The 16,738-nt window shown below is 41.5% G+C and overlaps 1 protein-coding gene across 11 annotated transcripts in view; it reads right to left on the bottom strand.

Annotated features, from left to right (window-relative positions):
- Positions 1-16,738, bottom strand: part of DLG2 (discs large MAGUK scaffold protein 2) — a 1,481,925-nt gene that overhangs the window by 437,965 nt on the left and 1,027,222 nt on the right. For all 11 annotated transcript variants that reach the window (XM_054015731.1, XM_054015732.1, XM_054015733.1 and 8 more), the window contains one exon: positions 3,060-3,229. In XM_054015731.1, coding sequence (XP_053871706.1) covers positions 3,060-3,229 — 170 coding nt within the window. The remainder of the gene's footprint in view (positions 1-3,059; positions 3,230-16,738) is intronic.

The raw sequence follows: 16,738 nt of genomic DNA, 5'->3' as shown, positions 1-16,738 counted from the left end.
TATTTTCGCTCTGCAAATTTCCTTATTTATAGCTTTCAAACACTGACAAGTATGAGCTACTGCACATGCACATACAAGTACAGGAATTGATCATTCAGTGTAGGTGATGCTGCAGAGGGCAAGACTCAGTTTTGTGAGGTGTATTCTCAGCACAGTAGGTAATGAAGTCAGCAGTATATTGAAACAAAGGGTAGGTCTACACTTACTTCCGGGTCCGGCGGTAAGCAATCGATCTTCTGGGATCGATTTATCGTGTCTTGTCTAGACGCAATAAATTGATCCTGGATCGATCCCGGAAGTGCTCCCCGTCGACGCCGGTACTCCAGCTCGGCGAGAGGAGTACACGGCATCGACGGGGGAGCCTGCCTGCCGCGTCTGGACCCGTGGTAAGTTCGAACTAAGGTACTTCGAAGTGGGGGATTAGTGTGGACCAGGCCAAAGACACAAAAGGAGCATTTTTAAATCTCTTTGCTATAATAGGTTTGACATCAGAACAGCCTTCTTGTCTGAAAACTAACAGTTTTTCTTGTTGAAAATAAGATAAATGATTATAAATCTCTTTGGGTATATAAATACTAAATGGTTTCTATGGTTTATAGCAATGATAGGAAAGCGTAATTCACAGACAAACTACTTTCAGTGTGAATGGACAGAGTGTAGTGCCAGGGATAGATGTTAGCATTCAAGCCTACAAGCCAAGATCTTTAGATTCTATTCCCAACTTTAGAACTAACATGCTGTGTGGCCTCTTGTAACGTCTGTGTCCTTCAGTTTACTCATCTGTACAATGGACATAACAGAGGTACACAGCTACCTCACAAGGTCTGACTAATCGTTGATATAAGACTTTGAAATAATCAGATTAAAATTGCTACTATATGAAAATTAATACTAATTTCAAAAAATTTAACCAGCATATATATATTATTTTCCTCCTCTTTTCCTTCTTCCTCCTTCCTCTGTAATACATATGAAGCATACAGGCACATCACTTACAGCTCAAACTATAAAGCATAAAGACTTATTTTTTTCCAAGAGCTGATTATTTACTTTAATTTTTTCAACCTGCTTTTCAGTTAACTTACTTTCAGTAATGCTAAAATGGAAATTTAAGAAACACCTAGTTTAATAATACAATTCAATAGCTGGAGTATATGTCTGCAATAAATTACATATTCATTAACTAGAACCTTCAAATGAATACTTGTAAAACTAAGAGGTAAAAAGTTCTTCATTTGTCGTAAAAGCTTTTTTCATATTGACTCTGTTCTGTAACAAACAAAACAAAATTGTTCTAGGCACACAACAAAAATGAAAAATCTTGCAAGAATTTTTTTTAATAAAGTGCTACCATCTCATTTCCATTTCTACAATGCAGTAAAGCTAAATTATTTCTGTCTCATCAAAAGCTTAAAGGATGTGTTATGTTTAGTTTCTTTAGGTTACTCAAGATAACAGTTGCACTGTACATTTGTTTAATTCAAAATTTTTTAAAACACTGCTTCCTGTACTGTTCCAATTTAACATCTACATATAAAGTCTCCCAGCATAGACTGCTTTGAATTTGAAAGTCAATTTTGTATTATAACATTCTGGATTCTTAGGGCTAAATTCTTCCCTCAGATGCACATTTAAATGTACCTTACTGTTTGGCAATAGTAAGTGGTGAACCATATAGTGTTGAAGTCCAAGTATCAAATGCTTGTGATATTCCTAATATAGAGGTACTTACAATATGCAAGACTTTGTGCTATTTTTCACAGAACATTACAAAATTTCTCAGTAAACAAATAAAATCCACTAATGCTGTCATACCAACTTCCAGAAACACAAACTCTTTAAAGATGAGATGAAATCTAATGAAAGCCAGTTTGGAAAAAATTATTTCCAAACTATCCAATGAATATGTCAGACTTTGTTTCACCTGACTCATTCATTATTACTAAAGACATCTATATAAAAAAAACAATCATGGAGCCATGTGGTCTGATGGAAAATCTCCACTGAAGTGATTGGAGCTATCCTAGAAATGAATTAGGCCCCTTATTGACTAAGAGTTGATTGGTATCTGCTGCCTATTCTCCCCCCACCCCCACTGAAAGTAACAGTTCTGTTCGTGGTATTATTAGCTATGGAAAATAAGGTAGTTTCAAAAAGATGCTTTTCAGGTGGGAATGAGCATTAGGATCAAATGAGCGCTTAAGAAAGAAAGGTCTTGTTTTCATGCAAATACCTTTAGTAAAAAGAAAGGGGGAAAGAGTAATGCTGAAAGTTTTACATATGAGCAGAATTGCTTCTAAGAAATATTTTATTTTCAGGTTTTCTGTGAGATCCTGCAATTTACACCAAAGTCTTCACAATGTCCAAAGGGCTCCTTCACCAGCCAGGGGGTTTAGCTAGTGAAGACAAAGTGATTTAAGCCTGTGTGCAGGGAAGGTTTTATACTACATTTCCATGGCAACTTGATGAGGAGAAAAATAGCTTATTCAAGGACAAGTGAGCTATCTTGCTAGGACAGTCTGTTCTCGCTCTTATTCTTTCAACTGTAGCTTTGGGAGAGAGAAATTTAGGGGAAACTGTGGAAGGAGAAGTCGGGGGATGATCATATGGCCTCCTGAACGAAGGGGAATTGGAGAAGACCATATCCAACAACATCCTAAATGAAAGGCAGATGCTGGAGCTGGGGAGAAGGTTTGGAAGAAGGAGGGCTGCCTGACAGCTCACAGGCTGACACAGCTCACTGGCTGACACCTCTTCTGTCCTTCCTTTGCAAGCACTGAGCTATCTCTGCAATCATTACTGTCTAAAACAGACCAGCTGCCCAAATTCCCTCTGTACTGAATATTAGATTCCAGTGCTCTCATCAACAGCTGCAGGGAAAACAGGCAACTGAACTCCGACAATGACAGTCCAGAAGCATTTCATTTCAGCTCTCAATATACATCAGCACAGCCAGATTCCAAAACATCAGGCTGAGGTGCCAGTTACACAATGATGAAGAGTTTAGTTATGCAGCGAGAACGAAATGTCAAAATGTGGGTTCTCTTTTACATATTTACCTTTAGGGCCTTTGAACAATTTGATTTCTACAACCGTCTCCAGAATAGGTCTCCTTCGCCGAACATACAATCGCACAATAGAACCAGCCTCTTTTAGTGCCTCTACTGCTTTGCTGTGAGAGACCTCTGATACATCAGCCTCATTCACTCGCAAGATACAATCATTGACCCTGCAAGGAAAGAAAAAACAGACTTAGAGAATGTTGCATTTGTTATTTTGAAACTGAGCAGAATGTGCTTCATCAGAACTATTATAAAATGAACATAGGTTAATAGGAAAAACAATGAGGAGTCCTTGTGGCACTTTAGAGACTAACAAATTTATTTGGGCATAAGCTTTCGTGGGCTAAACCCCATTTCATCAGATGCATGGAGTAGAACATGCAGTACGGAGGTATAAATACATAGCATATGAAAAGATGGGAGTTGCCTTACCAAGTGGGGGGTCAATGCTAACGAGCCAATTTAATTTAAGTTGGAAGTACGTAATTCTCAGTAGTTGACAAGAAAGGGTGGAAATCACTTTTGTAGTGTTAATGAGACAATGTAAACAAGGTGGGGATGTTTGTCAGGTCACAGATTTAGTGTGATGCATTTCTCTGATTAATAGTGGGAAAATGGCACACCTGATTGTATTTGCCAGCCTGTCTGATCATTTACAGATATGAACTGCCACTTCCTAGTATAAGCTCTTTGGGGCAACTATTGTCTTTTTTCTGTGTTTGTAAACCTCCTACAATGGGGGGCCTGGTCCATGACCAGCACTCCCAAGTGCTAGAGCAAAACAAATGAAGAATAAACTTCTTCTCTGGCTCACTTTCCTCAAGGTAGGCCATCCCAGCTCTATTCTAACAAGGTAGTCTTATGTTAATGTAATTTTGTTAAAGAGCTCATACTATGTTATCAGTACTATGCTTATTCTTAAGGAAAACAGTTATTTAAATATACACAAGGCAATCACTTTTGCTTCATTCAAATACCTTCTTAAAACTTTTTTCATCAGGAAGGCCCACCAGTGATATCACTTAAATTAAAAAAAATGTTATCACACATTGTAGTGAGGCGGCATGGACTCCCTCCGAGACTGAGGGGGAGAAACCACTCTCTAACTGCTGGTGGGTGGAGCCAGGCAAGCAATGCCAGAAGTAGAGGGGCACAGGAAGTTTAAAAGATGGGCCCTGCAGCTCAGTTATGCAAGAGCTGGGGAAGGAAGACCACTGTCGAGCCCTGCAGCCAAGACTGAGCTCTACATTGCTGAGAACCCAGAGGAGGAGCCGGGACTGCCGACTGACCAGTACCTGGAGGAGCTACTGAGACTGCCGCTGGCCATATACCCTGGGGAGATGGGGGAACCCCAGGAGATGGAGGTACACTTCAAAGGGGTAGTAGGAAGTAGCCAAGGGACACCAGACATTAGTCTGATTGTGTTGCCAGAGTCTAGTTCAGCGTGTTTCAGTGGGATCCCCACTAACCCAGTGGCAGAACCCTCAGGTTCCTGTCAGAGCCATGGGCTGGAACCCCTGCTGCTGCCAGCCCCCAACACTGGGGTGAAAGCCTACCCACCCTAGGCTGGATGGCCTGTGTTTGCTATTTGCTCAGACCCTGCTCCGAGGGCCAGAGCCCCTAAACTGCTTGTTGCTCAGCCCCTGCCCAAATTGAACTATTGTACCAATGGCTCATTGTCAAAAAATAAACATGTAACCTTAACATCCAGGACCAATCTTTCCTCTGTCATCCCCATGTCACAATTCAGGGCAACTACACTTGTATTCCCCCTATGTGGTCCCTCGAGAGACCCCATTCTAGGCTCCCAGCTCCTCAGCCATCGCCTCTCTTGGCTGGAGACCAATGTGTCTCTCCCTCCCAACTGAGTTTTTTCCAGGATCCACCGTTTCCTACCTACACTGTGATATCCCTAGCAAGCCAGACTGCCTAAACACACCAGCATCTGCACTTTGCTTTCACTTTGAACAGCTGTAATAAGCAGACATTATAAACTACCACAGAGCTCTTTATAAGCAAACATATTTATTCTTAAGGTGAAAGCATTACAGAGAAAACATTAAAAACAATAAAAGGCCCTACACACAAGCTAATAAGCTTACCAAACATCACACCCCAACAAGGGCTCTGGTTGGAATCAGTCCTTCAAACCTCACAAAGGGTTTTTCCTGTGGCTACAAGCTCATAACAGCCTTGGCTCAGAACCAGAACAACCATAAATAGTTTAGTCCAGAGATCGGCAACCTTTGGCACGGGCCAAGGGATGTGCTGGCTGCCGCTTCCTGCAGCCCCCTTTGGCCTGGAGCAGCGAACCGTGGCCAGTGAGAGCCGTGATCAGCCAAACCTGCAGACGTGGCAGGTAAACAAACGGGCCTGGCCCACCAGGGTGCTTACCCTGGCGAGCCGCATGCCAAAGGTTGCCGATCCCTGGTTTAGTCTTTTCTTTATAGAGTTTGGAACACTCCTCAGGGCCCACTTCAAAAGGCAGGGGTTTTGCATAACCCAGGTTAGGGTATGTGTGTTCACCTCCCCCTAGATATATCCCAGGAAATCCACTTCACACCTATTATTCCAAAAGTCCATGCTTGTCTGTCACATTGTTCAATATAGTCCTTTGATCATCCATCCTCACAATAATATATAATCTTTGTGTTTAATAAAATGGACCCTAGAGGTACTTAAACTTAATTCAGTAAGTTTTCCCAAAGATATTGCAGGCAGCTTCCATTTCTGTCACACCTCACCCCACAGTTTTGTTGCCCTTTACTGGTCATTGGGTGCAATTAGATTATATGTGCTTTCAGACATGCACCTTGTGAGTTAACTAGCCCCATTTTATGTGGTGAAGATATACATAAATAATAACACGCAAGCAACAGAACTAACTGAAATGACAGTACTCGAAGAAAATAAAGAAAGCAGATAATATGCCAGTATACTACATACTTTTATATATTAAGTTTCACTTTGGACTCAAGGTATTCCTTTAACACAATACACCTGTGAAGCAGGATATCCTATTACAGACTCAAGAGTTCTAATTTGCTGAGGGGAATATAAAGTCATAGCCAAAGCATAAATGAATTTCCAGGGAATTATTATTATTTAGACTAATTCTGAAAGAGCAGAAATTTTGTGTTCTACAAGATTGTTATCAAAAGCCTTGGAAACCAAAGACACATTGTGTTAAGTTTTTGGAGAAAAGAAGAGATACAGAAGAAAACTTTGATAACTTTCTATTGGTATAACTGGGAAACAAGATAAACAATTAAAAGTCTCCTTATAAAGAGTTATGTATCTAAAACAGCAAACATACAATTTTAGGCTGCATTAATAGAGGCATAGCATGCAAGTCATGAGAGGTGATATTACTGCTCTACTTGGCACTAGTGAGGCCTCAGCTGGAGTACTGTGTCCAATGTTGGTCACCGATGTATACAAAGAATGTACAGAAAATGGAAAGGATCCAGAGGTAAGCAACAAAGATGATCACAGGGATGGAATGCAAGACATATGAGCAAAGGATGAAGGAACTGGATATGTTTCATAGAAGATTACGGTTGGAAGAGACCTCAGGAGGTCATCTAGTCCAACCCCCTGCTCAAAGCAGGACCAACCCCAACTAAAACATCCCAGCCAGGGCTTTGTCAAGCCGGGCCTTAAAAACCTGCAAGGATGGAGATTGCACCACCTCCATAGGTAACCCATTCCAGTGCTTCACCACCCTCCTAGTGAAATAGTTTTTTCTAATATCCAACCTAGACCTCCCCCACTGCAACTTGAGACCATTGTTCTGCCACCACTGAGAACAGCGTAGCTCCATCCTCTTTGGAACCCCCATTCAGGTAGTTGAAGGCTGTTATCAAATCCCCCCTCACTCTTCTCTTCTGCAGACTAAACAATCCCAGTTCCCTCAGCCTCTCCTCATAAGTCATGTGCCCCAGCCTCCACTGGACTCTCTCCAATTTCTCCACATCCTTTCTGTAGTGGGTGGGGGAAAGGGGGGCACAAAACTTGACGCAATACTCCAGATGTGGCCTCACCAGTGCAGAATAGAGGGGAGTAATCACTTCCCTCGATCTGCTGGCAATGCTCTAACTAATGCAGTCCAATATGCTGTTAGCCTTCTTGGCAACAAGGTCACACTGTTGACTCATATTCAGCTTCTCATCCACTGTAATCCCCAGGTCCTTTTCTGCAGAACTGCCGCTTAGCCAGTCGGTCCCCAGCCTGTAGCAGTGCATGTGATTCTTCCATCCTAAGTGTAGGACTCTGCACTTGTTCTTGATTGAACCTCATCAGATTTCTTTTTGCCCAATCCTCTAATTTGTCTAGGTCACTCTGGACCTTATCCTTGCCTTCCAGCATATCTACCTCTCCCACCAGCTTAGTGTCATCCGTGAACTTGCTGAGGGTGCAATCCATCCCATCATCCAGATCATTAATGAAGATGTTGAACAAAACCGGCCCCAGTACTGACCCCTGGGGCACTCCGCTTGATACCGGCTGCCAACTAGATATCTAGCTGTTGATCACTATCCGTTGAACCCGACAATCTAGCCAGCTTTCTATCCACCTTATAGTCCATTCATCCAATCCATACTTCTTTAACTTGCTGGCAAGAATACTGTGGGAGACTATATCAAAAGCTTTGCTAAAGTCAAGGTATATCATGTCCACTGCTTTCCGCATATCCACAGAGCCAGTTCTCTCATCATAGAAGGCAATCGGGTTGGTCAGGCATGGTGAATCCATGTTGACTGTTCCTGATCACCTTCCTCTCCTCCAAGTGCTTCAAAATGGATTCCTTGATGACCTGCTCCATGATTTTTCCAGGGACTGAGGTGAGGCTGATTGGTCTGTAGTTCTCCGAATTTTCCTTCTTCCCTTTTTTAAAGATGGGCACTATATTTACCTTTTTCCAATCATCCGGGAGCTCCCCCGACCGCCATGAGTTTTCAAAGATAATGGCCAATGCTCTCCAATCACATCAGCCAACTCCCTCAGCACCCTCAAATGCATTGCATCTGGCCACATGGACTTGTGCATGTCCAGCTTTTCTAAATAGTCTTGAACCTGTTCTTTCACCACTGACAGCTTCTCACCTCCTCCCCATATAGTGCTGCGCTGACCTTGTCTGTGAAGACCTAGGCAAAAAAAGTAGTGAGTACTTCAGCTTTTTCCACAGCATCTGTCACTAGGTTGCCTCCCCCATTGAATAAGGGTCCCACACTTTCCCTGACCTGTATAGTTTGGAAAAGAGGAGATTAAGGGGGGATATGATAGCGGTCTTCAGATATTGGAAAGGCAGCCATAAAAAGATGGAGAAAAGTTGTTCTCACTTGCCACAGAGGGCAGGACAAGAGGCAACAGGTTCAAAATACAGTATAGAAGATTTCAGTGCTTTATTTGTTCCAGGGCCGAGCACTGGCACTTCTAGGCTTGGCAGTTCATAGCCCTAGCACCTCTGGGTTTGCCGTGTCAATTATGAAAGTAAAAAAATTGCTTGAGCCCTGGAATCTAATTGCTTGGGCCCCAGCACCCCTTTAATTACAAATTAAGTACTGGCAGATTTAATCTAAATCTCAAGAAAAACTTCCTAAGTGTAAGAACTGTAGGACAATGGAACAGACTGCCTCGGGAAGTTGTGGAAGCTTTTTCATTGGAGGTTTTCGAAAGGAGGCTGGAGAGCCATCTGTCTTGGATGGTTTAGACACAACAAACCCTGCATCTTGGCAGAAGGTTAGACTAGATGAATCTTGCGGTCTCTTCTAACCCCATAATTCTATGATCTAGAGAGATTCCGGTTTTCATTCAACAGCTGGATTTGCTGCGTTGCTTCAGTGCCAGACATATTAGTTTCCCAAATGTATAACTGTGTCTTCTGTGGTTTGGGGCTGTCAAATTAACAGGTGCTCTAATTTAAATTACTTTTTGTTTAAATTGGTCATGAATACACTTTGTCATTGCTTTTTGCTTAGATGTAGGGTAACTACTGCGCTGCTCCTGCATCTTTTCTGATTTAACATTGTCATTAGGTTTGCAGTACATCTGCGGTACATGTGTACCATGTCTTCTGAAAATATTTTCAGCTTATTTATTAGATGACTGGTGAAAAATAAAAAATATATATTCTTTAAAAAAAAACAAAAAAAAACAAAAGGGGTTACAAGTTATTCTATGCTATAAGCTTGCATGTTGCAAATTTTTCCATAGTATAGTGAATGCCCTAATAACTGTTGGCTATTCTGGGGTGGTTCTGTCTCAGTCTCTCCTGCTGGAATTCTTCTACTGTGGATAAATTACTTATTGAAGCAAGGAATTGAACCTGGGTCTCCCACATCCTAGGAGAGTCACTTGCTTTCTCTCTGCACCAGTGAATATTCAATTTATGGACACGAAGTGGAACAGCTCCAACAGGAGAAACTGAATTTATGTCCCTGTGGTTAGGGCATTCACCTAGGAGATGCGAGAATGATAGAGCATAGACTGAACGTAGGTTTCCCATCTTCCAGGTGACTGCTATAACCACTAAGCTATAAAGGCAGTCCATCTCTCTTGCCTGATGAATATTTAATAATTTATACAAAATGGAACAGCTACAACAGGAGAGAGACAGAGAGCCCTACTTCACCATAGTGGTTAGCACACTCCCCTAGGATGTCTGAGACCCCATTCTCTGTTCTGCCATTTTCCTAGATCCCAGGTGAGTGCCCTAACTTCTGGGTGGGAAGAGAGAGGGGCATGTGCAGATTTCTTCGGGATGTTTTGACTGTATGAAGGTCATGAGATGGTTAGTTAACATTGCACTTCCTGAAATTCAGTAAGATCATTATGCAGTTAAAAAAATTGAACATTACCTAACTCCCCTTAAAATTAAACAAGTTTATGGTACAAGATAGGCAAATGCTGGTGAGAATGTAAATAAAAAGGAGGATTTCTCTATATATAGTGGATATGCCCCAAAACTAAGACATTTTGGAAAGCCATTGGAGACTCCATAAGGGAGATAACATGATGTCAGCTGTCTGATAACGCCTTAGTATTTTTATTAAATTGTCCTGAAAACACTGTCTTCTAAAAGCCATAAAGAACTGATCACTCATCTCCTAGTTGCTGTTGGAATTACTATAGCAAAATAGTGGAAAATGAGTGACTCCCCAAAATCTATTGACTGCTATTAAAAAGCGTAGGAAATTCTGGTATCAGAAAAAATAACTCATCATGTCAGAGTTTTACGGGGGAAAAGGGAAAAAAAATGACTTAGAAATCTGGTGGATCTTTTTGTAATTTGCTGGAAGAGGGCCATTGCTTGCCATTAAACCTGACAGTTTGAGAACTTTCTTTGAACGCTAAGGAAGGGAGAGAAACCCTTTCAATAACTGTTAAAATTAAACTCAAAATTGAGATAGAAGGAAAAAGGATAGAGTTTGCATAGAGTTTTGATAAAACAACTAGCAGACAGTTTAAGCATGAATATTTAAGAAAAGCAGATGATTGATCCTAAACATCAGATAGTGAAAGGCATTATCAACTGACAAGAGAGAAGAGGAAGAGGAAGCAGAGAAAATGATCAATCATAGTATGTGATCAGTATCATAAGGCTGAAGAAAGTGATTAGTAGCAGGTCTCTTTAATACAGTTTAGAGACTCCATACGTCAGTTTATAACTGTGTATTTGTGATATACTAGTTTATCTCCATGTTGTAAAGCCAAGTTTATAAGATTTCTGTTATAAAAGAATGGATGTTAAATAAAATAAAAATATGAACTTAACACTGAATGTGTTTTCAAACACTGGCAATTTATGGAGACTGGAAGATACAAAAACAACAACGAAATCACAAGTGAGATGAGCAGAGGATACGGTAGAGAAAACTATGAAAGTTAAAACACTACCTCACAACATGGAATAGGATGTTTTTTTAACATCTTTTGAAATCAATTTTTTACAGAAGGTTTTCAGGGCAAATGCTTTGGGTATTTGTGTGTACATGAACACACAAATGGGATAGGAGTTTGCTAGGATGACAAATACTTTTCATCATTTATAATTGTGCTGAGTCTAGCACAATGAAGCCCAACCTACAGCTATAAAAAATGTTAAATAACAACAAGCACCTTAGCAAAAAGTTGGTTAGTTTCAATTTGCAAGTATGCTATACAGAGACCAGGATGTTGAGCTTTAAACTCTGATTATTTAGAGTCACAATTAATGTCAGTCATTGTGAATTGGTCTCCAAACTATTCTCTCAGCTTATTGAAATGTTCATATTACTCATGATCATATAGGAAATCTGTATTGCACAAAGCTAAAGCCTTCCTACATGCCTTTATGTGCTATGCATTTTATAGATGTGAAGGTCAAAATACCAGGCAGAGTATTAATACCGAGCCAACAATGACTATACAGCCTAATCTAAGACAGGAACACACAGGTCCAACCGAACAAAATAGATAGAGTTTGAGATGGAGACCTACACTAATTCCACCACAAAAATTCCAGTTTGGAAAAAGTCATTCCTTGTTTCCACAACAAGCCATCATAGATACATTTTTGACATTAAGGTCGTTTCCTAATACACAATATTTTAAACTGTTATTGCCACAGTTATAGTAGAGGGAAATAATGATACTTCCTCAATAAACACCAGTTTATAAAGTTATTGTCTGTCAGAAGTACTGACCTAGAAAGAAAGCAAAAGTGAATCTTTTCTCTAAACTATTGCCAATATTCTTTTACAATAATGAATTCATAAGAAATTCTAGACAAAAGAACATTTTTGAGAGTTCTTAAAGATGTATAACTTTAATTACTAAGACCTAACAATCTAACAGCACATGCTGCAGATTCAAGAAGCTTCTGCCAAAATTACTCTCTTACTCATAAAGAGAAGACTTTTTTCAGTAAAAGCAATGCACAATTAGAAATATTTCAGAGACTGCAGGCACCATGGATTCATGCAGAACAATAGCAGATGGTCTTTGAAAATATGTTCTCATAATTCAGAAGATAATATGCCTCACTGTTAAATACCCTGAATATAAGACATCTTTTTGGCAGGACAGTTTCCTTGAAGAGAGAATGCCCCACCTTTTTCCTCCTAGATCTCAGTTCAACAAAGCATTTAAGTATGTGCTTAACAACAAAGCCTTTATGCACAGGAGTAATCCCATCCCTATTCAGCAAAGCACTTAAACAGGTGCTTCATACTTAAATGTATTGACATCAATCGGATTTAAGCATGTTGCTAAGGGCTGAACTGAATTCATGGCATAAATAAATGTGACCCTGGTTCAAATATATATTTTAGCCAAATTAAGTTACCCTAAAAGGTATTGCACCTTTAGTGAAGGACTCGTGCCAGTAAATGAAGTAAAATGAGTTTTTGTAATGCTGTTGAGGCCAACTGCAACTCAAGTAAGGAATGTGGGAGAGATTCAGCATCTAAGGGGAAAGGTGTTCCAAGTGACAGTGTTAAAGGTTCACAGCAAGAGTTATGTTCAAAACACAGAAGGAATTTCTTTGTATTACTGTAAGGAAAAATATGATCCTTAAAGTTTATCTTTCTCACTCTCTGCTTTACTGTAGAACTTCTGCCTTGTATCTTCCCAAGCAGAGCTCCTACGGATTTAAAGAAACATACATCTCTGCAGAGGTTGATAGTGACTGACAGTTCTTTAGCAGCTGGTATGAGTGAACAACTCTGTGCGGCTTGCCACTAGAGACACATATGGTGTTAAGGAATTAGAATGGTGATGTTGACTCAGTCGTCTAGCCTCCCCACACCTGACACACATAACAATACTGCCACCATGGTGACTTTTTGAATGATCACTCCTAAGGTGCGGCCTCTCCTCTTTGATTTATTTATAGACCACTCTGGCTCAAAATGGGCAGTGGGGAGCACCAAAAGACAGAGCCCATGAGGCCAAGATTAGAGCAACCAACAATGCAAGGGGAAGTGTTGTACCAGAGCTTAAATGAACCTCTGCTGGGTTCTATAGACTAGGGAGGTCTCAAAGAGTCACAGCAGACCACAGATACTAGTAGCAACACATTGCAGCGCTGAAGTCTGGGAGCTGGTCAGGCCTGCTTCAGACAAGTACAGTTAGGCCTTGGCTACACTCGCGGATTCACAGCGCTGCAAGTACTCCACCTCCCCGAGGGGAATAGCTTGCAGTGCTGCGAGAGAGCATGCAGCGCTGCAGGCGCTGATTACACTGGCGCTTTACAGCGCTGCACGCACTGCGCTCGGGATGTGTGTTTTTTCACACCCCTGAGCGCAGCAAGTGCAGCGCTGTGAATTGCCAGTGTAGCCAAGGCCTTAGTGTGCTTCCTACTACAGTGCAGTCAGCGTTTAATGGAGAGCCTCATAGTGGTCTTTTTCTGAACTGGAATTGATACAAACTATTTATCCTTTAGTCAAAGCTTAAAAATCAATACAATATTACTATTATCTAAGGGGGAAATATTGTGTAAATCACTAACTACCAGATAGGAAACAATTTATACTGGTCACCACCACTAAAAGTACAGCCTTTATCACATTTCTTAATTATGCTACATTTTAACCTTTTGCAATCAGATTTTGCACTCTAAATGTATAATTAGGTTGATGGTTTCATTCTTCTAATGCTCTCCAGAACACAATTTAAGAATAACATGAGACTGAAGATTAGGGGACTTATTTTATTCTCTCATTTTAAAACTCTACCATATTTTTTTGCAAGTGCTTCTGGCAATATATTGAGATTGATAACATACACAAATATAAACAACTCTCATGAAAATAAGTCTCCAGTATAAATGATCCAGGACTGGCCAGTCAGGCCACCTGAGGCGGAAGCATGTAGGAGATAAATTAATGGGACTGAATGCTTTAATTATTCTCTTTCGTAAGTAACTCAACAAATGTCAAAAAGTTATCATACTTTGCACAATTTTTTGTGGGGGGCACGTGCGGCAATAGGTATAATGAGGTCAGAGTATATTAGATCCTTTCTAAACTCTGCTTGGGTAGCTGCACACACTTTTGGATTCTAGGGTATTTACATTACACTGTCTAGGGAAAAATGTAATTCTTGGTTTCAATATGCAAGTGGTTCTCTCTCTTTTTTATTTTTAAACAGAAGCAAAAATGTACTGACCTCAAGGATGAATGAGGAATAAAGCAGGGATGTAGCCTAAAACCCCTCTCAACATACATCTCTGACCTACCAACTCTACTAGTGCAGCCCTCAAAACCACACTCCTGCTGAAGTATATAGAGGTACAGATGCTGGCTATATGCTTATGCCTTGAACATGTTGTCTGCCTAGGTACAGATATGGCCCCAGTAAACATACTATCTGAGCCACCAACAGAATCTACATTTGCTAGACACGTGCTCCAACACACAGAACTGATTCCTGTTTAAACTAAGGCCCTTTTATATTGCTCGGGAAGTATAAAGAGGCCTTAAAAGGAGGGAGAGAAAAATGCATCTATATCCATGTTAGAGCCATCTTTCACTGCCAGAGTAATTTAAAGAGACTTTAGTGTAAATCAGAATCAGCCTTAAGCTGAGACGTTTTGGAACTCATTTACAATGTTTGGTTTGGTCTGTTAGCTGAAGTGAAAGAATACCAAGAGCATATCACAATATGTTTGGTGAATGTGCCACCCAAAAAACTAGCCCAATGGTTGCACATTTTATAATGAAGGCCAAAGTCATCCCACAGAAGAATTTGTGGGTTAAATTTGCTTGCTAAAAATTGTGCATTTGCTAACGTGAACAAAATGATTCAGGACCTGACAAACTTGTATGCCAAATTCACTGAAAATCTGCAAGCAGTTGATAAATCAGGGTAGTGAGATTGATTTAAATAAATGAATAGCTATTGCTAGAACACATGAAATATCAGAAACCCAGATGCTAAAGAGAAGGCAGTATATGAAGTAGCAAATCCAGTCTAAGCTTTCTAGCAACTAAAAAACCAGAACAGATTGTTCTCCCAAGACAACCGAATCATAAGGATTATAAACAGAATAATAGTGTATGGCTGGCAGACACTTTGAAATCTTCCCTTGTGATCTGGATTTTTTTTTTTTTTTTTTTTTTTGTGGTGTGACTAACTTAATACAACATAATACTTAGAGGGGAAAGGTGATTTTGTGGTTCAGGTACTGGAGTCAGATTTAATTCCCTGCTCTTTCACAGACTTCCTGTGTCTCCTTGGTAGGATGACCAGATGTCCTGATTTTATAGGGACAGTCCTGATTTTTGAGTCTTTTTCTTATATAGACTCCTATTATCCCCCACCCCTGTCCCAATTTTTCACATTTGCTGTCTGGTCACCCTAGTCCTTGGCCAAGTTACCTAGCATCTCTGTACCTCAGTTTCCAAGCTGTAAAAAAGACGGTTACTCACCGTTGTAACTGTTGTTCTTCGAGATGTGTTGCTCATATCCATTCCATTAGGTGTGTGCGCGCCGCGTGCACGATCGTCGGAAGATTTTCTACCCTAGCAACACCGGCGGGTCGGCTGTGGAGCCCCCTAGAGTGGCGCCTTCATGGCGCTGAATATATACCCCAGCCGACCCGGCGCCCCCTCAGTTCCTTCTTGCCGGCTACTCCGACAGTGGGGACGGGGGGCGGGTTTGGAATGGATATGAGCAACACATCTCGAAGAACAACAGTTACAACGGTGAGTAACCGTCTTTTCTTCTTCGAGTGCTTGCTCATATCCATTCCATTAGGTGACTCCCAAGCCCAACTTAGGTGGTGGGGTCGGAGTGAGACATTGCTGTGTGCAAAACCGCTGATCCGAAAGCAGCATCGTCTCTGGACTGCTGCACTAGTGCATAGTGAGCTGTAAATGTGTGGACTGATGACCAAACCGCTGCTCTACAAATGTCCTGGATCGGAACTTGTGCCAGGAAAGCCGTCGAGGAAGCCTGGGCCCTCGTGGAGTGAGCGGTGAGGTGCGGTGCTGAGACACCTGCCAGGTCATAGCAAGTCCGGATGCAAGACGTAATCCAGGAGGATAGGCGTTGTGAGGAGACCGGTGAGCCTTTCATTCGGTCGGCCACTGCAACGAAGAGTTGCGTCGTCTTTCTAAAGTGCTTTGTGCGGTCAATATAGAAGGCCAGGGCCCTTCGTACGTCCAGGGAATGCAAACGTTGATCCTGGCGAGTGGCATGTGGTTTGGGATGAAAGACCGGGAGAAAGATGTCCTGGTTGATATGAAAAGGAGAAACCACCTTAGGGAGAAAGGCAGGATGTGGACGAAGCTGCACTTTATCCTTATGGAAAACTGTATAAGGGGGCTCGGATGTAAGCGCCCTGAGTTCAGAAACGCGCCTTGCTGAGGTGATGGCTACAAGGAAGGCTGTCTTCCAGGATAGGTACAAAAGTGAACAGGTGGCCAGTGGCTCGAATGGAGGACCTGTGAGCTTGGAGAGAACCAGGTTGAGGTCCCACGTCTGAACGGGCTGACGTTGTTGTGGGTACATCCGGTCTAAGCCCTTGAGGAATCTAACGACCATCGGGTTAGAGAATACCGAGGACGCGAGTTCCCCTGGGTGAAAGGCCGATATAGCGGCCAGGTGAACTCTAATTGAAGATATCGCCAACCCCTGCTGTTTTAGGGAGAGGAGATATTCCAAAATGAGAGGAATGGGTGCCTGCAACG

The sequence above is a fragment of the Malaclemys terrapin genome, chromosome 1, assembly GCF_027887155.1.
Source record: "Malaclemys terrapin pileata isolate rMalTer1 chromosome 1, rMalTer1.hap1, whole genome shotgun sequence".
In the NCBI taxonomy this organism is placed as follows: Eukaryota; Metazoa; Chordata; order Testudines; family Emydidae; genus Malaclemys; species Malaclemys terrapin.
This window is presented reverse-complemented; position numbering and strand designations above follow the sequence as displayed.